Source organism: Herpailurus yagouaroundi, unplaced genomic scaffold (assembly GCF_014898765.1).
Source record: "Herpailurus yagouaroundi ecotype Mexico unplaced genomic scaffold, PumYag 163, whole genome shotgun sequence".
In the NCBI taxonomy this organism is placed as follows: Eukaryota; Metazoa; Chordata; class Mammalia; order Carnivora; family Felidae; genus Herpailurus; species Herpailurus yagouaroundi.
Genome location: NW_024412404.1, coordinates 34062518 through 34086900, shown reverse-complemented (window position 1 = coordinate 34086900; position 24383 = coordinate 34062518). Strand labels below are relative to the sequence as shown.

The window sequence follows — 24383 nt, the reverse complement described above, 5'->3', positions numbered from 1 at the left end:
CTCTAAAAATCAGAGCTATTGGAAAAGAATGATCTGGTTTGGCTCAAAGTCATGTTGGGATGACTAAATGTTTATTTTTAAATATCTTTTAAACAAAGGAAAAGAAAAAGATTGTGTCCTAGTGGACCAGAAAGACTGAGAATAAGCAACTTCTCAAGTTATTGACAGTGTAGGGGGAGGTCCCATCTCCTGAGACAGACCCAGGTAAGACCAAGCTCAGAAACCATGCAATTTCCCTGGAGCCAAGGCTGCTTAAAAATGAGAAAAGCACCAACTCTTGAACTTGTAGACCCATTGGGGAGAAAATCCTTGTCATCTAGGCTCCCTTTGCTTGAGGCTCCTTCTCCTCAGCTCCTGGATTGTCTTGGCAACGCTAATGCTCCAGCAGTGTTTGTGGACTGACAGCCCACCCATTCCCTTTGGAAGCTCGCTCCCAGCAGGTTCTGCCATGGCAGTTGGCAAAGGTCGTCCTCAGAAGTTCTATAGAATGCCTGATCATGCTGGATAGAGATAGGAAATAAACAGAACCTGAGTTCCTTTCATTTGGATCTCAAACAAAGGGTGTGTTACTAGGTGCTGGCCAGGAAATGAGCAGTGTCTGCAGGCCAGTTTCATTTTCAAGTGTGAGATGACAACACGAAACTTTTTTATTTAAAAAACATACAGGGTTCTTTGCCCTGAAAGTACTATCTTTGTTGTATAAGATGACTATTCACCAAAGTTGGGTCAAGGGAGACATTCTGGGGTGCCCGGGTGGCTCAGTTGGTTGAGTGTCCAACTCTTGATTTCCACTCAGATCATGATCCCAGGGTCATGGGATCCAGCCCTGCACTGGGCTCTGTGATGAGCGTGGAGTCTGCTTGGGATTCTCTCTCTCTCTCTCTCTCTCTCTCTCTCTCTCTCTCTCTCTCTCTCTCCCCCTCTGTCCTTACCCCGCTCTCCTTCTTTCTTTCTTAAAAAAACCCAAAAAACAAAAAACAGTTTTAAGGGTGACATTCTGAATGATGGCTTCATAATCCCGCTGAAAGAATCTTTTCTTCAACATTTAAGAAAATCTTTCAATATCCTGGATTATTTGGATGTTTCAAGGGAAAACCTTTTTTTGTCTTAATAAGACAATTCAATTCAACTAAGCAAAGATATCTTTGAATATTCACTACATATTCACTCTGTGCTAGGGAAGACACTAGGGGGAAAAAAACCCAACAACTTGCAGTCTTGGGGGAAGATAAGACAAAGAAATATGAGGCAGAGAAATAATGGTGAGAGAGCCACACCTTCTGCCACCACATACTTTAATAACCAAAACAGAACATCTGGCCCAGAATTTTTTTTCCCTTCCTTTTAATTAACTCTTTTAAAAAACTTTACCATTCCATGTAAAAGTAATGGGTCGGCTTCCTCTAATTTATATAGATCTTTACAAATTTTAAAAAAGATTTGAACTTGTTGATCTTCTTTTTGAGTACAAAAGCAATACCCATTTGTAAAAACATAAACATTGCAGAAATATAAAACACAGAAAGTGCACATCTTCCACACTCCCACCCTCCTGAGATAACCACTGTTCATGATTACCAATATCGTTTGTAAAGATTACCAACCACATAGTGAGTCTTGCATAGAGGAAATTTGAAACACTAATGATAGAACACAAAAGTGAAGATTTTCAGGAAAATTCACCGCTGGAAACTGAAGAAACTAATTTGACCACAGATCCCAGGAATTGGATATAGGAGGTGTGTGTGTGTGTGTGTGTGTGTGTGTGTGTGTGTGTGTGTGTTAAGGACTTGTTTTCTTTTAGAGCAGTTTTAGGTTTACCACAATATTGAGAGGAAGATAACAGAGATTTCAGATACACACCCTGCCCCACACATACATGGCCTTCCCTGTCATCAATGTCACTCATCAGAATGATGACATTTTGTTTTACAAAGGAAGAACCTATGGGGCTCACAAGTGAACATATGTGACATCATAGTCACCCAAGTCCATAGTATCCCTTAGAGTTCATTCTTGGTGGTGTATATTTGATGAGTTTGGACAAGTGTATAATGACATATATTCATCATTATAATATCATACAGAGTATTTTCAGTGCCCTAAAATCCTCTGTGCTTTGCATATTCATCCACCTGCCCAGCCTTTGGTAACCCCTGATCTTTTCATTGTCTCCATAGCTTTGCCTTTTCTAGATTGTCCTTGAGCTGGAATCGCGTAGTATGTAGACTTTTCAGATTGGCTTCTTTCACTTAGCAGTATGCATTTATGATTCCCCATGTCTTTTCATGGGCTGATAGCTCACTTCATTGTCTGGGTACACCATGGTTTATTTATCCGTTCACCTTCTGAAGAACATCTTGGTTGCTTCCAAGTTTGGCAATATGAATAAAACTGCTCCAAACATCTGTGTGTGGGTTTGTGTAGACATACAGTTTCAACTCCTTTGGGTAAAGACCAAGGAGCATGATTGCTGGATCACACGGTACGAGTATGCTTAGCTTTGCAGGAAGCCCCCAGTCTTATAAAGTGACTGTATCATTTTGCATTCCTACCAGCAACGTATGAGAGTTCTGTCACTCCACATCCTCGCCAGCATTTGGTATTGGCAATGTCCCGGATTTTGACCATTTAAATAGGTGTGTAGTGGCATCTCATTGTCTCAACTTGTATTTCCTGATGACATCGGATTTGGAGCCTCTTTTCATATTCTTATCCGCTATCTGTGTATCTGTATCTCTGGTGAGCTGTCTGTTTAGGTCTTTGACCCATTTTTTAATCAAGTTGTTTTTTTCTTGTTGAGCTTTAAGAATTCTTGCTTATTTTGTATATATAAAGGATAATCGTCCTTTATCAATTGTGTCTTACAAATACTTTCTGCCAGTCTGTGGCTTGTCTTCTTATTATCTTCACATTGTCTTTTGCAGAGCAGAAGTTTTTAATTTTAATGAAGTCCAGTTTATCAATTATTTCTTTTTTGGATCGTGTCTTTGGTGGTATAGCTAAGGGTTTTGTTTTTAAGGAATGCATTTCTGGAACTCTTATATCAGGATGACAAAGATTACAGACCCAGGGCATTGGTGGTTTGACTGAACATGTATAGTATCAAAGTTATTTGTTTCACTGACCCACCTCTAAGACTGTTCCTGTGACAGAGGGGTAGGGTGACCCAGACTTCAGGCTTGACTTCCCAAAAACCTGTTACCTTCCCAACTTGATTCACCAGATGTCAGTTAGCTTGAATGGAGCCTACATTCTTGTCGCCGGAATGAACTATTTTTAAAATCTCACATCTATTTTTGAAGAGCCATCTGTTAAATTTGTGCTGTGTTCAACAACGGAAGGGCAAAAACTCATTTATCATTAGACATTGCCACTTCGAACTTATTTTTTTTCACAAATACTAAAGTCACTGTGCTTAAGATTAAATTCAGTCCAGTTTGGGGGCACCTGGGTGGCTCAGTCAGCTGAGCGCTGTGACTTCGGCTCAGGTCATGATCTCACGGTTCGTGTGTTCAAGCCCCGTGTCAGGCTCTGTGCTGACAGCTCGGAGCCTGGATCCTGCTTCACATTCTGTGTGTGTGTCTGTCTCTCTCTGCCCCTTCCCGACATATACTCTCTCTCTCAAAAATAAATAAATAAACATTAAAAAAAATTCAATCCAGTTTAGAAAACATTTACTGACACCTGAGGCATACAGAGATAATAAAGTCATGGTTTGCCACCGAGGAGCTTGCATTTCAGTAAAAAGGTAAGATATCAGCATGAATAAGTATAGGTCAGAGCTGAATAAATTCCCCAACAGAGGATTAAGCAAATTATTACATGGAACATAATTTTTTTAGAGAAAGTACTTTTTCAGCTATCGATTTCAACTGTGTATTCTTAGCGCCTACCACTAAGTCATGATTGCTCACTAAATGCTTGGTTGGTTGAGTGAGTAAGTGAATGATGGATGGGCAATGGATATTGTTTAAATGTTTCCTTTCAAGAAAGGCATTTTGGGGGGAATACTAGTGAATAGACAAAAGGGACGAATTCATTCAGAGACGTAGTCAAAAGGCAGCGTGTTCCCAAGGGCTGGGAATGCCAAGCCGAGACATTTGTCCTGGGACACATCATGGGGATCCATGGAGCATGGTGAAGAAGGGACTGACTTCGTCAGAACTGAACTGGAAAATTACCAGTTTGCTAGAAGATTGTTGGAGGCACTCTTTCCAGGATTGGCCTCTATTTGACTTTGTCCAGCAAACTGATTGTATTAAGCCTATCTTTCTTTCAAGTTATTTCAGAAAGCCAAAGTGATCATAATAAACAAGGGGTTCTTAAACTTTAGACACAGGAAAATCATCAAGGGAGATCTTTAAATGTGCAGACTTCTGTCACCGACTCCCAGAGAGTGTGATTTAGCTGGTCCGGAGGGGACCCCCTGCAATCTGTGCAGTTGGTAGAAACTTCCAGGAGATCCTGATGAGAGCAGAGTTGGGAACTCATTGTAAGAAGTCCCAGAGTTGAGCATTTTACCTCGTTAATAGTATCTTGCCCAGATGCAGCCGGAGCTTTTTGGGCAACGTTTCCTAGACTGGATCACAGGTCAGTTAATTCAAGCAGTTGCTGCCAAGATTACCCTGCAAGCCTGTCTTTGCATTACTGTATGGTTAGAGGTTCTTCCATGACACCTGTGCTCTGGGCTACGCATTAGAACCATTCCAGAAAATTCGTGGTGCACATATAGTGCTGTTTACCCAAGAATCAGGGTGGAGGGTAATGAAGTGCTTATGGTTGAGTGCAGATGTGTATTTATATAACTTCTCTCGGGTTAGAAACCCAGAAAAGTTACTAGTCAACATAGCAGCTAAATCAGCACGTTATCTCCAAAATGTTTTCATGTTTAAAGACGTCCTCTCTCCCATTCTGCTTTGTACGTTTTTAACTTACACTGATGGTATTATACCAGCCCTTTGTGCTGACTTAGCAGTGACCTTTGGCCCAAGGTAATTAAGTTCTGCCTTAATCACTTAACAAAATTTTGTCATTAGAAGCAAAATTAATATCACAGGCAGAGATTGGCATTCTAGGACTCTAGAGAAACAGAGTTGCTGTGACCAAAAAAAAAAAAAAAAAGGAAAGAAAGAAAAAGAAAAGGCATAAAATATTCCAGAAAGGACTCTCATCAAGGAATGGGAGAAGATTAGATGGAATGGTGGCCCAGTTAGAGCCTAGGTGGAAAGATGAGGGGCGTGGAACAGTGTTTGGAGGCCTGCTGGCCAGGGCACAGGGTCTGTATTTCAGGCCAGGAGAAAACCAGTGGCGACTGGGTAAGTGTCTCTCTTCTTCAGCCATTCCTAGGAATTGCCTTCATTGGGAAGCTCTAACAGGATGAGAGCGATGGCAGGGAAAGGCTGGCTTGCATATCTGGTGCCATCTGAGTGACTGACAGCTCATTCTCTTAACGCTCAGAAAGGGTAAGTGCTAGAGTAGGATAGCATGAGAGCTTGGTGGAGTGAGAGAAGCTGATCTCTGCTAGGGAAGGGCACAGTTGGGCATGCCGGAGGCAAACTTGACTGTATCCTAAGGTCCCCTAGGGGCTGCCAACTCTTCAGCACTGGGTGCACAAACAGATGCCCTCCAGGGAAGTGTCACTATCACAAGTGATGACACACAGGGGCAGCTGGCAGGAATATTGCAACTGAGCTTCTGGAGAGAGGCCAATATTACATCTCAGGAATTATGAAGACGTGTTTTGTTGAGCTGCTGGAGTTGCAATGGAGAGCCATTCCTAAGTGTTCATTGAAGCTCACTTATAACCAAGGGTGAGTCACATAGAGGGTTACTGACATTCAGAAAGGAGACAGACCAGTGTTGGCTGCACTCAAAAGCTTGGCAGGATATGACTGAGTGGCATGGTAATTGTTGGAGAGGCAGGATGGTGTTCATATAAAGAAATTGTGCAGAGGTTTTCACTGCCAAAGTGACAGATAAGGAGAGCAGAAAAATAGTAACTATAGAGGGCGCTATGGAATCAAGGACAGATTTTGGTTTGTTTTTATTGTGGGCAGTATTTCAGCACATTTATATCTTGATGGGAATGATGCAGCTGAGAGGGAGAAGACTGAGGAGTACATACAGAGGCAGAAATTGCAGAAGCAAAATCCATGGGTAGGTGGAGGAGAGGAGATGTGTGCACATGTGGAAAGATTGACCTCAGGTTGGGAGCACAGACAGTTCAATGATTGTAGCAAGAGAGGAGGCAGACAGCAGGTGCGGGTAGGAAGGTTGCCTTGGCATGGGACGATGAGGATATTCTCTTCTGATTGCCTGTTTTGTCCATGAAATAAGCAAGGTCATGAGCTGACAGTGAGAAGGATACGAGAGGGTGTTAGAAGCTTTCAAGGTGCAAAAAAGGTGGGAGTTCAGAAAGGTAAAGTGATTTGACCTTGTTGGCTAATTAGTGGCCTTCTCAGACCAGGGTCCAGGAAAACTGTGAATAGATGCCTTGGAAGTATGATAGATGGCCAGGGCATCCTGCGAGTCCACTTTGGGGGTGTGATCATGACATTTAAGTGGGAATAGTCAGGAAGGTGAGTGTTCAGCCATATGCAGCTCCCTGGGTGAAGGCGTGGAGCAAGGGGAGGTTGAATGAACCAGGTGAGCACAATAAGTGAGAGAAGGGAAGGGGTTGAGGAGCACAGAGAAGAGAGATGGCAGTGTTAGATCACAGACTCCAGCTCAGATTAGGAGAAAAGGGTGTGAACGCAGTGAAGGAGGATGGGAGGGGGTGATGTCCATAGATTGGGGCTGCCCATGTGGCTGCAGACTGTGGACTGGAGCAATAGATGGAACGCACTGGAAAGATACAAGAAAATGGCCTCTGGAATGAGTTGAATAGTGTCCCCACTGCCCAGTTCCTACACGGACCCTGAGAAGGTGACCTTATTTGGAAATGGGATCTTCGCAGGTGTAATTAGCTAAGATGAAGTCGTGCTGGGGTGGGGTGGGCCCTAAATCCAGTGATGGGTACCCTTACAAAAAGAGAAGATACATGGACACACAGGGGAGAAGGCCATGTGATGACACACGCAGAGGTTGGAAGGATGCAGCCACGAGCCAAGGAATGCCGAGGATTGCCACGGGCCACCAACTAAGAGGCAAGGAAGGACTTTTGTCTGAAATTAATATTACAAAATTTCACAAAATTACAAAATTAAAATTACAAAATTAATTATAAAATTAATATTTACAAAATTAACATTACAAAATATTACAAAATTCTGGAAGAACTGGGTCACTGTGACACCGGGCCCCCCCCCCCCAAAGAAACATAAACTATTCCAGAAAGGACTCTTCATCAAGGAATGGAAGAGGATTAGATGGGGTGGTAACCCTGAGGGACCATGGTCCTGCCAACACCCTCCTTCTAGAGTTTGGAACTGTGAGAGAATATATTTCTCTTGTTTTCAGCCACCCAGTTTGTGGTTCTTCGTGCTAACCAGCAAAAACAAGCAAATCAATACAAGCAGCAGCTTTCTGTTTGATCATCGGTTCCCAACTCAGTGTTGCCCTCTGTGGTCATGAAGGGTCATCCTTTGTAGGTCCACTTGGCTGTGCATCGGATGCATGCCTGGGTCTCAGTGATGGCGCATGCCCACACAACCACTCACATTTGGTAACAAAACAGCTTGCACAGAAGGGTGTGCCTGGCAGGGCCTAAAGGGCCCCCCTCACTGTTTGTGGAACACTTAGGGTGGTATTGTTTAACCCCGTGCAACTTCCTGCCACCTAATGGGGCGATTTCCTGCTCCAGTATCCTTCTGTTCTACACAGAGATGCTGGCTGTAGCCATGACTTTGGCTGGTTTCCTCTGATGCATCGCTGAGCCTAAAGTCTGAATGGCAGAAGGTATTTCCTAGAAGAAACTGGCTCTTCATTGCCTGCTGTCTTTCTAAAGCATCCATCAAGAGTTTAATGAGGACTTGTACAGAGTCCAGCACCGCGAAGGGGTACAATTTACCCCTCCTTCTCCTGCTTGCCACCATACATAACCACCAACCCCGAATGGAACAGTCCGCAGCAGGGAGGAAGCCTTGCTTAGGCCCAGGACGATGGAAGGGAGTTTGTCTTAGTTGTCAGAGCATCCAGCCCAACCACTGCCCAGTCCAGAACAGGTTTGCAGCAGGGGGGGGCCTGGCCTTCTGGGTTCTCCTGAGAATGGAGCAAAGGTCGGAGGAGCACCTTCTAGTGTCCGGGTGCTCTTCCCTGAGAGCTGTGCTGCCACTTGTACAAATTGCTCAGGAACTCGGGAAGGCAGGGGCCCATGTCCCCTCATTCATTCTGCATTCACCAAGCCCCTGGCTAGGACGATGTGTGGTGCTGTCCAGGGACAGGGTATTCACCTAGGGCTTGAGGGAGTTGAGGAGCTCACTTGGTGGAGAATGGGAGGGACATTTTGAGACCTGGGCTCCCAGAGATGGGTGGCAGGCAAGCCTTGCTTCTGAAGCCTATTCAGGGATGGGGAAAATGAGACCCAGGTTACCTTGCAGAGGGCAAAGGTAGCCCTTCCCTGCCTTCAGCCTCTCTGGGCTATCCTGGTGTCCTGACAGAGGTGCTGAGGAACCAGAGGGACCACAGCTCCTTCACCCACAGCCTGGTTTTGGACCCAGTCTTAAGCCATTGAGGTAGGGTGAACACCCGGGTGCTCATTTCAGCTCAGCTCCCGATGACCTCATAGCTCGTTCAGCTTTCCAGACTTTAGTTGTCTCGTCTGCACACCGTGGGGAGGGGCACGTCCAACCCGGGACCTCTGAGGCCCCTCTAGCCTAACGCTCTGAGGGGCTGTGACTCCAAAGCGTAGATCCAAAGGGTGTCAGGGCAGACCTCAGAGGGCTGAGGAACAGAGGGGGAAGTCACACTTGGGGAGTAGGACATGAAAAGGGGACCATGCAGAACCTGAGAAGGTTCAGTCAGAGTGCCAGGAAGAGAGTGGCATGATGTAAGGAAGTGTGTGTGGGTCCCAGTGCCCAAGGCCATGTTAAGTGGAATGTGAGGACTCAGAAAAGGGTCCTGAGCTTAGTGAGAAGAGGTCATGGTTGACATTCATAGACAGAAGTGGGTGGATAGGCGAAGCGTGAATGAGGGGTGGTGAGGAGGAGGGTTCATTCTGGGCTGAGCTCTGAAGCAGTATGTGGTGTGGGTGGGCGGCTTTTACTTCCTTGTAACTGCCCCTTCCTCACACTGAGCCCCCCTCCCCCATGCTGCCTACTGACGGTTCCAGCCCTCACCCCACCTCATGACTGCTCTCCAGGAAGTGTTCTAGAATCCTGCGCTCCTGCAAAAACTGATTCATCAACAAAAGTTAAAAAAAAAAAAAGATGAATTTATAGGCTGGCTTTTTGCCAGACACCATGTTGAAGGTTTGCATATACATTAATTTTCTTTACAATAACCCTGTGGTAAATACTATTATTTCTCCCTTCTTACAAATGAGAAAACTAAAACAGAAATTATAAAACTTACTCAGACTCACATAGCTGAAAATTGGGATTTGAATTTAAGCCATATGACCCCAGAGCCCAAGTTTTAAGAGCTGTGCTACACGGCAGTTTGATTGAACTAATTCATACTATCATGTGAGTGACTGACAGACATGTTAGCATGGAAATTCAGTCTCTTGCATGATTTCGCATTGTAAAGGAGGAGTTTCAGAATCCAAAGGTAGGGAGTGCAAATGCCGGTACTTTTTGGACAAGTTAGTCTTCTAGGAACTCTTAAATTATACTGCACAGGTTAGCAGGAGTTCACACTTTTTGTCTGTTAAGATAAGAAAAACTGAAATTTGTCAACGCGTCTAAAAGAGTCTGTGAATAGAAGAAAGGGGAGACATAGTAGGCAGAAATTAGTTTTTTGTTTTTGTTTTTGTTTTTGTTTTTTTTAAGGAGAGAAAGATCTGTGCCTGTGTGAAGGCAGAGGGGAGGCCCCGTTGGGAAGGATCCTCTGGACGTACTCAAGAGAGTGAGGGACACTTGGGGTGTTTTCCAAAGAATCAGAAGGAAGTAGGCTCTCACTATGTCAATCAGGAAGCACCTCCCCCTCCCTGCCCCGAGTATGAAGGGAAGCTAGGGGGATAACGAGGAGACAGATGTGTGTGGAAGTGAAAGACTAGGTGGGCAAAGGGAGGGCATGAGACCACCTTGGTCTGCTTGGCAAGAAAACTGGAGTTGAAGTCTCCTGTGCAAAGTTCCAGTTTCCGCCGGCATTTTCTCACCTCTGTGTCCTAACTGCAGAAAGGTCCCTTGACGTCAGGGGGGGTTCCCAGATCAGAACCAGGTGATTTCTGGCTAGGTCTGACTGAGACTTCTATCACTCTCCCCTTGGTCTCTGGTGTTCTCTTGGCCACTCTGAATACAGCCCGAATGAGCGCCCTGATGCACCATGAACACATTTTCCTAAGAAACTGTATCTGAGTCAGCACATCCCAAATAGGTGTCACCAAAGGAGCGACTCCTTCACCACCTGCCTCAGGAACACTGAAAACTCTTGGAGTCCAGGAAACCCGAGTTCAGACATTTACAGTGTGAGGGCCATCTCTGACAGCATTCCTTTTTGGTGTTTTAGGAGAAGAGGAGGAAGATGGAGGTGATGAAGACAGATTGGACAATACAGTCAGGACCCCTGGGCCCAAGGGGGCAGGTGGGCTGGTGTCGGAGGCTCAGCTTGCCCGGAGGCTCACGAAAGGAAAGAAGAGCCGGCGGATGCTGTCCAACAAGCCCCAGGACTTCCAGGTAGGAACAGCCAGCACACCCCACGTTTGTTTTACTGCCGTATTGTCCAGCTTCTGTTAGTCGCGGTGTTCTGGGAGAGACCCATTGCTATGAGCAGCAGCTCAGTTAGCAAAAGGGGACATCAGGGCATAAACCCGAAAAGAAGAGCTGTCCGTCTCTGTTCTGCATGCAGAAGTAGACGTAGTCAAGCCAGATGAGGCTCGTCAGAGAAATAAAACTATACCGCTCCTTCCCTTTGGTGGTAGGAGAGACGAGAATCACAGTATTGCCTTTTCGTAGCTCTAGGCACCTCATTGGCGGACAGCCGTGGAGTGAGTTAATGCATCCCAGGCTCAGGCAGACCAGGGAGGAGGCTGGGGTTGGAGCAGCGGCCTCTGCCCTGTCCCGCCCTTTCCCAGGGCCAGCTCCGGACTATTCCAGTCCCACTACTGCTCTCAGTTTCTGGAACCCAGTTCCACCTTGGGAATGAGCATGGGGGCCACCCCAGTCCATGCACGCCGCTGTGTGGCAAAGCTGCCCTGGCCTACTTTCAGCGGTCCTTACAGGCAGGCGAGCTGACGGGGATCCGAGGACTCCTTACTGGAGAAGGATCAGTAACAACACCCCTTCTGTGCTTCCAGATCCGTGTCCGGGTGATTGAGGGCCGGCAGTTAAGTGGCAACAATATAAGGCCCGTGGTCAAGGTCCATGTCTGTGGTCAGACACACCGAACGAGAATCAAGAGAGGGAACAACCCATTTTTTGATGAGGTAAATGGGCATAATGCATGTTTCTGCTCAATGTGTCTGTTCTACTTATATGCACCTCCCAGCGTTCTCTCTCCTGTTCCGTATGGGAGGGGAACTCGTGTACAAAAATCTGGTAAAGAGAACGAAAAGTTCCCGCGTTAAACATTCTAAGGACCACTGGGTCTTGAAACCACATGTCCTGCTTCATCATTGGTTCTCAGAGCTGCCGGGGTCTTGCTGGCGTTTTTAGACCACTTCCCCATGGCGCCTCTCCTGACGGATCCTTGTACCCCTCAGGATGGAGCCCGTGAAGTCACCTACATCTGCCTTTGCTCTTTCTAATCAGCAGGGTGTGTCTGAGGGATGAGTCCATGTGACTGAGTCATTTCTGTGATTGCTTTGTTACTTTTAAAACAGCATGCCCGGGGCGCCTGGGTGGCTCGGTTGGTTGAGTCGGTTGAGCGTCCGACTTCGGCTCAGGTCATGATCTCACGGTCCGTGAGTTCGAGCCCCGCATCGGGCTCTGTGCTGACAGCTCAGAGCCTGGAGCCTGTTTCAGATTCTGTGTCTCCCTCTCTCTCTGTCCCTCCCCCGTTCATGCTCTGTCTCTCTCTGTCTCAAAAATAAATAAACGTTAAAAAAAAAAAATTAAAAAAAAAAAAAAAAAACAGCATGCCCAGCACATTTTCACAATTAAGACCAGTTGATGCTGGACGCCCATGAAAGAAAAAAATACTGAGTTTCAGTCCCAGCTCTAAGGCAGATGTTACAGTTTTCACAGGGACAACAATGGCTGGCTTTTTAAAGATGTCAAAACCTACATGGCTAGAAAAATAATACATGTTAAAGGAAAGCAGTTAGGAGCCAAAAGGTTTTTCTTGTCCCTGAATATCGAGAACATAGTCCTTCTGTTGACCCCTTCTGGAACACTCCTCAAAAACACTGAATACCTTGATAGTCATCTCAGGTAGCACAAACCCCACGATCAGGGCTGTGAAGAGAAATGATAAGCTTGGGGACTTTTCCGAGCCCAGCCTTGCTCTGAGGAGATTCATTTCTGAGATTCCTCAGGCGTGCGTCCCATTGCCCGTTCTGTGAGCCCAGGCCTTCTTTCCAGGGTTTCCTATCCCCGTTCCCCTGAGATCCCTCCCTACAGCTTCTAGACCTAGCCTCAGCTCCACTTTTGTTCTTTTCCATACCCCTATGTGTAAAAGGAACCAGTTGCTTCTGTCTTGTGTTCTAGTTTCTTCCCCTATGTTCAAGCTGGCCCTACCTTCATTCACAGAAGACCTATCTTCTTGCTTGTCACTTCTCTTCCTTGGATGAACTGTAGACACCAGCACGCAGCTGAGTAGTGTCAAAGCAGACATGAGACATGGGTGTACATTGAGCACTTCCGGAAAGTGGACTTTGGGAAAGAGGTTCACTGTGAAGAAGACCAGACTGCAGGGAGGGCAGGCCGCGGGTGACTGGACACCTAAGGTGTAATGTATTCATAGGCAGGATAAATATTTACTCAGCCACATTCTCAGGAGCCTAGCAAGAATCTCCACCTTAGAATTTCCCATTATAATGAATTTTTTTGAGATGAGAACTCTGGGCAAAAGGGAAAAGATCAAATACCTGAGGCTCCAAGCAGACCAATTCAGGAATCAATAAAAGAATTTTACTAAAAAAAATCCCTAGTTTACCTACATCTTCTTAACCAAGTGATTAAACTTGGTATCACTGATAATGGGACGAACTGAAGTGTGTGTCCTGATGTGATATAATGGAAGTATTAACATCACCTGTGTTGTTTCTTGTCAAATGACCAATTTGAATCTAACAGTGAGGAAGTATTCATGCAAATCCAGAGTGTGGGATATTTTATAAGACAACTGATCTTGATAGAAAAAATAAACCACAAAAATAGGCAGGAGTACAGTTCTACATAAAAGGAAACTAAAAAGACACAACAACCTGTATGTATAATCCTTGAGTGGATCCTAGATGTCTTTTAAAAAAGCTAAAAAAGAACTTTTTTCAGGACAATTGTAGACATTGTAGAAATTCAGGACAATTGTAGGGAATTCAACTCAACTTTCCAGGTCATGCAAGCCCTAAGCACCCATTTTAGTGGGATTGCAGCATGCAATAACCTTAGATCTTTATGTGAGCTAGTATGTTTCTGGCCCCAAAGGAACAATTCTGTTTCATTACATAAACACTACCGTTGTTACTTAACCCTTTTTCCTTTTTCTGACATGCAAAGGTGAGTTTGCCATGAAGCTCAAGAAGCTTAAGCTTATGGGTCTTTCTGAAGGCCCTGCAATGTGTTCTCATGGTCACACCTATTTGGGGGTTATGTTTTTATAATTTCTTAGGAGGGCCCTCAAATTATAGCATTAGATCACACTAAACCTGAGTCCACCCCTGTAAACGTTCAAACATTTTTCTCTTTTGTTTTGACAGTTATTTTTCTACAATGTCCACATAACTCCTTCTGAACTGATGGATGAGATCATCAGCATTCGGGTAAGGGGGCTCCGGAGTAGGAAGGTGGTGCTCTCTAACTGCCGGATAAAGCCGATAAGCTTCTCATGGCTCTTCTTTCTTTCAGGTTTATAATTCCCATTCTTTGCGGGCAGACTGTCTGATGGGGGAATTTAAGGTGAGTGCCAACAGTCTGTTTCATTCAACTTACATGGGCACTGTCGTAATGAGGCATCAGGTTCCTGGCCACATATCCAGCTGTCCACCTGGGTGATCTTAAAAGTTACGTGTGAGGGATTCATGTCACGGTCTTTGCTGAGGGCTGGTATGCCAGCAGGACACAAATGCCCCAGGGGCCAGAAACCAGCTGAGTGTCCTCTGGCCTGGGTCTAATCAACTTCCAAGTACAACACTTGTGATACCTTAAAGCAAATACCTGAAAGCTGCCACATCAGGGCCCTTGCCAGCACTCCAGCTGCGGATGGAAGCCAGTGCAGTGCTGCAGAGGGAAAGGGTGCTTGTTGATGGCAAGAAGCCCATCACCCAGCTCCACTTACCGGCAGCCCCAGAGCTCCATCTACAAAGCCAATTATTGTAAACCTTGAATATGAAAGGCAAGCAAACCAGGAAAGAGAATCGTGGTGCTTTTCCAAGTAACCCATCTTGGAATTAAAGATAAATACTTGGTGGGTGCTTCTCAGCAATTCTGCGTGGAATGGACTACCTCTCAAAGCCTCTCAGGGCTCCCAGTCATTAGAAGTCCTAGAGAATGATTTGGATCAGGCCTGAATGTGTTCATACCTGTCTGCCACCAACTAGCCACATGCCAACTGATCCTTAGTTTCCTCTGTAAAAAGGAGTCAATGTGAAGACTAGTACACTGTTTGCCATATTGAAGTGCCCAACTGATGGTTGTATTAATATTAGCATTAGCATTAGCATTAGCATTAGCATTAGCATTAGCCAGAGGAAAGGAAGAGGAATATTGGATAGGAAATTGGGCCAGGTGACTTCTCATAGGGTAACCAAAGTCCAGGTTTGCCCAGGACTGAGGGATTTCACAGAATGTGAGACTTTCTGTGCTTGGGGAAAAGTCCCAAGCAAACCAGGACATACTGGTTATCCTACTTCCGTGGTCCCTTCCAGTTCTAAGACTAGTTAGTTCATTCATTTGGAATGATTGATTGAGGGTCAGGCAAGGCACTGGAGGTATGGAGAGGGTAAGAAGGAAATGTTCTCAAAGAAACCAAAGTCTTGGCAAGAGTCTTATATTTAATATATAATAATGGGGCACCTGGGTGGCTCAGTCGGTTAAGTGTGGGACTTTGGCTCAGGTCATGATCTCATGGTTCGTGAGTTCGAGCCCTGCATTGGGCTCTGTGCTGACAGCTCAGAGCCTGAAGCCTGCTTCAGATCCTGTGTCTCCCTCTTTCTCTGCCCCTCCCCTGCTCGCACTCTGTCTCTCTCTCAAAAATAAAAAAAAAAAAACATTAAAAACATTTTTAATATAACAATTATGGTTTCTTTGAAATGACTAAACTGATTTTAAAATCTATTTGAACTATTTTAAATTATTTTTTCCCAGATTGATGTTGGATTCATTTATGATGAACCTGGTAAGTAATATTTTTTCTCCCCATGAACTTGAACATTCTGGGAATCAAGAAAATCTGAGGGATCAAAAAGGGAATAATAAAAATGTTTTCTTGACTGAGGAGGGGGAAGGATACTTAGGAATGAGTAATAGCTTAATATGGACATCTTTTTTAATCTGATAGTAATTATCCTAACATTCACAAGTACGTAATTTCTCTGTTTTGTGACAGTATTTTGATCTTATCAAAATCAAATTATAAAAACAGTTAATAGAGCTTAGAGAGAGTCTTGAGTCACACCAGGGCAGGATTGGGGTTGGGGGCTAGTCAGTGCAAAGCAGAGGCCATCAATATAGAGACTCATCTGGCAAATTTGGTGTCATTATGATATTTCAGAGAAAATTATTGTTTGTCTTATAGCAGATGAAATCACAAACCTGTCAACTTGTCTGTAGTGGGTCCCTGTCCTTTTAATCCTTCTTTATTTTAGGTCATGCTATCATGAGAAAATGGCTTCTTCTCAATGACCCCGAAGATGCCAGCTCAGGAGCTAAAGGTTACATGAAAGTCAGCATGTTCATCCTGGGAACCGGAGATGAGCCTCCTGTGAGCCCTTACATTCTATACCTTTTACATGTTTTCACTAAAAAGGGAGGGCCAAGAGCTAAGCAAGTGGGAGTCAGTAGTTGTGAAATGCAACACAACTTCCAATCAATAACCCCAACCTTCCAGTTCCTCCTATTTTTTGGAAGTTGTTCTTTTCTCCATGGTAGAACTATTATTCCAGCTCACTTGGACTCCTTCCTGGTGTCCAGGAGTGGATTTTTCATTTAGTAAAGATATGTGTATTTTCAAGAGTCCCTTGCATCATTTGACCTATAAAGTATGGCTCACTTGCAAAACCAGGCATTGCTACCTAAAGGGACAGTTGTCATTCTAGGAAACTAGACAGCAAACTGGGAGACAGGTAGTACCCAAGAGAAATTGACAAAACTTCAGGAACGGTCTCTCTTTTTTTCTCCTATTTAGTGCTCATAAAATTACAAAAGGTCATGTTATTTTCTTGTGGAAGAGACATACGAGCTTTGATTATGCAGACTAATTTTGACATGGAATTGGTGGCTGAACTCTTAAGCCTGAAGCACAGGAAATCCTAATGGAAACAGTTCCAATTGGTTTCATTTTACAAGCATCAGTTTGGCTCCTTCCAAGTGCTGCTTTTCTATGGGTATCATTTATAATCATGTTTCCCCAATAGGCTGAGAAACGAGATCGTGATAATGACAGTGATGACGTGGAGAGTAATTTGCTACTCCCTGCTGGCATCGCCCTCCGGTGGGTGACCTTCTTGCTGAAAATCTACCGAGCAGAGGACATCCCCCAGAGTACGTATGGATTCAGTCCTTCCCCAGGACGACCAGTTATCTGCACGATCACATGTGCTAACATCATGCTCTGAATAGTGATTGGTTGCTATCTATCCTTGGTTTTTCTTTGCAAAGGTCTTCGTGGACTTCTTTCCATTCATTCTGGCCCCACTGAAAGCTTCCTGAGCAGGCTGATGGGGAAGCCAGTTGGTCATTGGCCCTTGCTCCTAACTGAGCGTTTGGCCCATTCTGTTCCATCTGTGTTCTCCATCTTCTCCTTATTCTAGAGGATACAAAAGAGTGACCAGCAGTCAGCACTTCTGACTCCTTTCATCACAGGGGAAAATATGACATTTTTGAAACAAATAATGTATTTGTTATTGGATTATTAAAAATAGCTGAGCAATGGGGTGCCTGGGTGGCTCAGTCGGTTGAGCAGCCGACTTCAGCTCAGGTCATGATCTCACAGTCCGTGAGTTCGAGCCCCGCATCGGGCTCTGTGCTGACAGCTCAGAGCCTGGAGCCTGCTTCGGATTCTGTGTCTCCCTCTCTCTGACCCTCCCCCGTTCATGCTCTGTCTCTCTCTGTCTCAAAAATAAGTAAACGTTAAAAAAAAAAATAGCTGAGCAAAACATGGTTAAGTGCCAGTAACTAGAAATCTGGCAATATTGCGTGGCGAGGTACGTGTAACAAGAGATTGGATGCATTTAAGAGAATCACTTATGGTGATTTTACTCATAGACACTGGCCCAGCCACTCCTTTGTCATTGCCAAGGACCAGCAACCTTCTGCCTTGTCCAGCCTATCTGCTTCCCGCTGGGCCCTGGGACATGGGAACCCTTCCCAAGTCCCCAGGAGATAGCACTCTGTGTACAAGCCATGGATCTCTTCAGGATTTGCTACTTTCCTTGGGAACGTACCCCGTCTCTTTTTTAACATCCTATAATGCTTAACATCCTATAATGCTCATCTCTGCTCAGAGATATCTTAAATGAAGTAAATAAATTAAACCTCACATTATACTGCCTACAAGGACTATTTAATTGATCTCCATTCATTTCTTAGTTTGTTAAAACAGAGACATGGTGTTTATAGTTGCTTAAATGTGTGATTTATGATTATGTTATGTGTGATCATGCCAAAGTTCCTTGGATTTCTCTGAAAAAGTCGACTAGGCTTACACTATTTTGACCTAAAACGTATTTCCAAGTTGAAACCAGGATGAGTTTTTGAACTGCCTCTGACCTTATATGGATGGACTGTCTTTATTCTACTTTTTCTTCATGGATGACTGATTTTCAATAGAATAATTTATTGGTTTATTTTTCAAGGTGCTCTTTTTTTTTTTAAAACTTTGTGGGGAGAACACATTTTTTTCTCTTAGCTAAGACAAAATTTCTGTAGTACAGTGCTACTCCTGCTTGCCACTTTTGAGAACAATTCTTGTTGCAACTTGTCTTCATGTTTAGGAGAAAATTTTTAATTTTGCTGAGTGATTTCTGTTCCTTTAAGAAAATCAAATTTAATCTCTGCTGTGCGACATGTTGCTTTCTAGTGGATGATGCCTTCTCACAGACGGTAAAGGAAATATTCGGAGGCAATGCAGATAAAAAAAACCTAGTGGATCCTTTTGTAGAAGTTTCCTTTGCTGGGAAAAAGGTTTGTATGTGATCTAAATGCAGACGCCTCTAGGAAAAAATATTTAAACCACTGTGCTTTCCTTGGAGTGAATTCCTGTTTATTCTTTGTGAAAGTAGCTGACTCCTGATGATCTGGGAAGTCTGCAGGAACACAGATTATTTGAGTCGGAACATGCCAGACTTCTCCACAGGTTTATTTTGGAGTGGAAAGTTTGCAGGACTCAAATCAGAAAATTCAGTCTTTTGAAAGAATAGAATGTGAAAACTATCACTGAGTTATTTGGATTACTTCTCAGACCCAAACCTTGTCTTTGTCTAAGGCAAGCTTCCTCGCTGGCAACAACAATCCTCAGTAAATGTTGGGGATAGCCCCCCGACGCCCAGCTGCCCGCTCCCCACATGCTTCTCACTTCCCAGGCCCCAGCCAGCCGCCGGAACTGGAGAGCAGGCAGGAGAGCTCCATCCCAGCCCACAGGGATGAGCCGGGAGACTCTTGGTATAGGCACATCCGAGACCACCATGCCTAGTTATAGGCATGAAGACCTAGCGTCTTCTGTACAGTCGAACCATTTGCTTATGAAAGCGAGATTTGGTCAACCACACGCATATCGACCAGGTGTTGCTTTCTAGGAGAGGCAGTGCGTGGTGGAAGGGAGGCGGTGGAAAAGCCCTCTGTTCTGGAGCAAGATTTACGGTTTAGACTTGAGCCAACTCCAGAGGCAATTAAGGCAAATTCCTTTAGCTCTCAGTCTCAATTTCCTGAGCTATAAATCAAGATAATAATAATCCCATAGGATTGTTGAAAGTGTTAATTAATTAGGTTAAGTAATTATTGTGAGCCTATTAAATATGGAAACTGTCCCGTGTGCTAGGGATAGAGAATTCAGCTCTCATGGAACTTCCCTTGTAGCAGAAGGAACAGCAATAAACAAGCAAATAAGTATTTGAATCATTTCAGATAATACCATGTACGATGCAGAAAAGAGGGCAGAGAACAAGGAGTGATTGGTGCTGGGGGTTGGGGAGAGGAGGTGGGTTTTGCTAGGTTAGCAGGTGGGACACCTTTGAGGAGGTGACATTTGAGCAGAGGCCTGGATGATGTGAGATCTGGAGGGCAGGGGCTTCCAGGAAGAGAGAAGAGCAGGTGTAAAGGCTCCCAAGGAGGAGACACATTTGCAGTGAAAGACACCCCATGTGGCTGGGGTGCAGTGAGCCGGGGGAAGCTAAGAGCTGAAGTCAGATTTGGGGTGGGGAAAGGTAGGCAGGGTTTTATGAGCCAGAGTAGGGTCTGGACTTTAAGCATGCCTGGAGAGCTCACTGAGACTGCTACACAGGGAGTGCCATGAAAGTAAGGAGGCAGGAGAGGGTGTGTGCATCAGACAGGAGCCAACGGCAGGCACCCCGGGGAGATCAGCATCTGGACAAAGCTGTGGTATCAGGAGTGAGGCATGTCCAGGGAAGAGAGATGTGGTGACTGGTTCTAACAGGAGCTGGTTTGGGGAGCAGGGAGAGGGGCTTGTGGGCAGGATCAAAAGATCTGTGTGCATATGTCAATGAAGAGATGCTCACTAGATAGTATGCAGTAAGTGCTCAATAAACATTAACTCTTGCAACATGACCCTAATCCAATGTTAGAAATCTGACGATTGAAAAGTAACTTTTAGTGCATAGATGAAGCAAAGATTAATATTAAACCCATGTTATATTTTACCTAATAGAAGAGATATAAACTTTAACCAGGTTACTAAGTATGTAACTGGCTAAATAGACTGCTAGAGTCATAATGTAGTATGCATACATGTGAACTTGCAGAAGTTAGAATCTTGAATATCTACTGTTTTGTTTTGATGATTTTACAGGTTTGCACAAATATAATTGAGAAAAATGCAAACCCTGAGTGGAACCAAGTCATTAATCTTCAGATCAAGGTTTGATGTTTTTTTCTTGCAGAAAAATAAGACTATTTACTTTAATAGTTACTGAATAAGTTGAGAAACAACTACTTTGTTCTGTTTCTTCTTAACAGTTTCCTTCGATGTGTGAAAAAATAAAGCTAACAATATATGACTGGTGAGTTAAAAAACAAATTTGTGTCTAATTCAGAATTAAAGAATTGAACACTTGGATATTGCAGAACATTACTCTGATGGTCTAACTCTTACTTTTCAGCCTGTTTCTTTTTCTTCTAGAGGGAGGTGATAAACTGCTCCTGGAATTGGGTGTTTTCTTTTAAAAAAAAATTATTAATGGTATTGCTACAGAAAAGCTTTGTGTATCTTCGTTCCATTGGCTCGTAAACAAGGGGAAAATAATCTGAAAACGCCCCAAGATAAGAAATCAAGGATTTAAATACTGTTTAGGCTGTCCAAAATAGACTTCAGAAATGGAGTGAACCATTGCTTGAGAAGAATCACCAAAACATTTCAACAGCTATTCTCTGTTATTGTTAGAAAGGAAAATGGAGAGGGGCGCCTGGGTGGCGCAGTCGGTTAAGCGTCCGACTTCAGCCAGGTCACGATCTCGCGGTCCGCGAGTTCGAGCCCCGCATCGGGCTCTGGGCTGATGGCTCGGAGCCTGGAGCCTGTTTCCGATTCTGTGTCTCCCTCTCTCTCTGCCCCTCCCCCGTTCATGCTCTGTCTCTCTCTGTCCCAAAAATAAATAAAAAACGTAGAAAAAAAAATTAAAAAAAAATAAATAAAAAGAAAGGAAAATGGAGAAACCCACCTGTCTGATTGAATGCAAAGAAAATTCACTGAGAGGTTCTGATGGAATTTTAACTAGATCACCCTCCTAACGGGGATTGACCATAATAAGGCCATTCTTGTGCATGTTCTAGCTGGATGAGGCATTCAGTTGGCAGTCCTTAACTCCTTGAGATTGAAAATGGCAAATACCATCATCATCCTCATCATCAGCGTTTATACTGGTGCTAGCTACCATTTTTTGGGCACTCTAAGTGCTGTACCATGTGACTTAACTGTAATATCCCATTTAGTCTTTAGAGTAACCTTTTCAGTTGGAGACTATTATCAGTTTATTTTACAGATGAAGATACTAAGGCTCAGAGAGGTCAGGTAACTTGCTCACAGTCACTCAGAAAGTTAGAGACTGAGTTAGGCCCCTGCCCTGTCTGGCTGTCCCCATAGTTTTTCCTTTGACAGAATGTATTTGGCTTTTGCATTGGCACCCTCCCAGTACTGTGGCAAAAGGGCACTTTGGGAGGAGGTAGTAAATTTCGTTTTGTTCAATGACCACATCACAGTTTACTGAGGGTCATGGAAGGGTCGTGAAGACAGAAAACCCCTTCCAGTGAGTGTAAGCTTGATTTTAGCACTTGAGACCCTCAGGCAACATTCTGAATGTGTTCCATGGGCCTTGGGAACTCTCAGGAATGTGAATGTGGACCTATAGAGTTCAGGTGACTACTCTGGCTTACTGGCTTTGCAGTGAGTGGTTGTGGATTGAGCCATCCCAGAGTCGTCGGTGGTCACTGCAAATGTGGTTACTTTCTGAACTAATCTGCCCCCTCCAAAGCAATAGTGTAGACTAGGATGCAGAGACAGGCCCTGTTTAACTAAGGAATCCTTGGATCCAAATCTCAGGTTACATATTTTGTAGGGTAGTTGCCCAACTGGGGGGAAGCTAAGAGTTCTTTAAATGTAGTCTAAATCCTTTTGGATGAACAGAAAAGATTCAAGAGCCATGCTTGTGATTAATATCCTTAAGTAATACTTCTTCTCAGGAAAACTGTGTTTCATTAGTCATTCTTTATAGTCTAATACTAATACAATGTATAAGATTGTATGTAACATAGACCATTACTATAATGCAGTATAATAATATTACACTGTAGTATTGTCTTTCCCCCAAATACTGAACCTTTCCTCTCTCCCATGGGGTCTTAGATTTCAGAGTGGGTATACTATTAGATTGAATAAAGGAGAGCCTGAAATGGGGCACCTGGGTGGCTCAGTTGGTTAAACATTTGACTCTTAGTTTCCACTCAGGTCATGGTCTCATGGTTTGTGAGTTCGAGCCCTGCATCAGGCTCTGTGCAGACCCTGCTTGGGATTCTTTTTCTCTCCCTCTCTCTGCCCCTCCCAATCTCTCTCTGTCTCTCTCCCTCCCTCTCTCTCTGTCTAAAAATAAGTAAATAAATATTAAAATTTAAAAAAGGAAGAATAGGTTGAATTAAGCACAGAGATGTTATTCATAGAAACCTCATTTTTTTACACCTACTGTTGAGCCCATCCAGAGGCCACTTCATGGGTTAGACTTGCATACTTTCTGTGATATCCATGGAAAGATTAATAATAATGTATTTACTTGTAGTGGGAATATTTGTCCCTACCATACAAATAAGATTTAGGTTCTAGGCAAGCAACTGCCCTCAGCTGCCCTCAGCTGTTACACAGTAGGTGCTCAATAAATATTTGAACCAAATTGGAAGGGAATTGTTCTCCCTGTGAAAGACCCATTCATTGTAGTTGTTAAACCATCAGAGTAATCTGTATGAACATGATAAAATCAGACACACACACTTATCCTATGTAATGTGATTACATTACACCCATTAGATACCGTACCTGTAATTGTTTCATTCATTTTATGACAATGGTATTGAGTGGCCATAGGCAAATCCCTTGACCTGTCTGTAAAAACCTCAGTTTCCATAGCTGAAATGAATTGCCCAGTTAATGTTTCTCAATAGGTAGTTGGAGGACCATCCATATCAGAATCAGTTGAGATATATACTTGTGTAAATGCGGGTACTTGTTCTCCACCCCTGCTTTTATTGAATCAAAAGCTTGGATAAGAGATGAGAGCTGGGGTTTCCAAGTAATTCTTAAAGTACAGCAAAGCTTGAGGCCCACTGGACAGGATGATTTCTGAGGTCTAGCATCTTTTCCAACTCAACCTTATTATTGTTGAAGTGAAGCTATGTCTTCATAGGTAGAAGCCTTAACCTGTTCTTTTACACAGGGACCGTCTTACTAAAAATGATGTCGTTGGAACAACATACCTATACCTCTCCAAAATTGCTGCCTCTGGTGGGGAAGTGGAAGGTAAGTCCATCAGCAGACCTGGAACTAGACAGGGTGCAGAACTTCTGAAGCAGAATGAACTGGAATGGCCACCTGGCAATGGAGTTGGTTTCTCAAAAGCCAAAAGTGATGAGCCAAGTGAACTATTTCAGTGATGTTTTGGTGATGACCAGCAGAACAATTAATTAGTAACTAATAATTAAGGCAACTAACAGTTTGAAGAATTTGGTTTTCTTGCGCCCATCCAAAAACTCTTCCCAGTAGCTATTTTATAAATTTTTGACTGTCAATACAGAGTGTTGGCAACCTATCTGTTAGAATGGTATTGACTCCAGTCCCTCCAAATATAAAATAATATTCCCTTCTCCACTGACTTCCTTAGCAGGAACAAGGATGTCAGGTAGCAATGAGCCATAAAATCTCCACTCCTTAAGATAATGTGTATTTTGTTTTCGTGCTAAAAGCATTGATAACAAATACACTTTTCTTTCTGTTGTTCTCCATACTGAGAATTACTTGCCTATTCCTGGCATTGGGATTCTGTGCATACACCAGAAATTGTAACAGGAAATGAAGGAGAAAAGCAAAGATGGTAAGAAAGAAAAATTTAATGCTGACATATCAATAATATCAGCAGCTGATTTTTGTTACCAAAACAAAAATAACAAAAATGCTTGTAATTACTAATGTATTCAACATATTGAGTTGAGTAAATTATGTGAGAGAATTCAAGACAGAATATGGTCTTGAGAAAC

The 24383-nt window shown here is 43.8% G+C and overlaps 1 protein-coding gene across 6 annotated transcripts in view; it reads left to right on the top strand.

Moving 5' to 3' along the window:
* MYOF (myoferlin) overlaps positions 1 to 24383 on the top strand; it is a 153246-nt gene that overhangs the window by 46134 nt on the left and 82729 nt on the right. For all 6 annotated transcript variants that reach the window (XR_005793567.1, XM_040485881.1, XM_040485884.1 and 3 more), the window contains exons 6-16: positions 10612 to 10778; positions 11399 to 11527; positions 13961 to 14023; positions 14109 to 14159; positions 15567 to 15597; positions 16067 to 16182; positions 16835 to 16961; positions 18499 to 18602; positions 20443 to 20511; positions 20610 to 20653; positions 23567 to 23649. Coding sequence is in view for 5 of the 6 variants with exons in the window: in XM_040485881.1 (XP_040341815.1) it covers positions 10612 to 10778; positions 11399 to 11527; positions 13961 to 14023; positions 14109 to 14159; positions 15567 to 15597; positions 16067 to 16182; positions 16835 to 16961; positions 18499 to 18602; positions 20443 to 20511; positions 20610 to 20653; positions 23567 to 23649 (984 nt within the window). In the remaining variant the exon portion in view is untranslated. The remainder of the gene's footprint in view (positions 1 to 10611; positions 10779 to 11398; positions 11528 to 13960; positions 14024 to 14108; positions 14160 to 15566; positions 15598 to 16066; positions 16183 to 16834; positions 16962 to 18498; positions 18603 to 20442; positions 20512 to 20609; positions 20654 to 23566; positions 23650 to 24383) is intronic.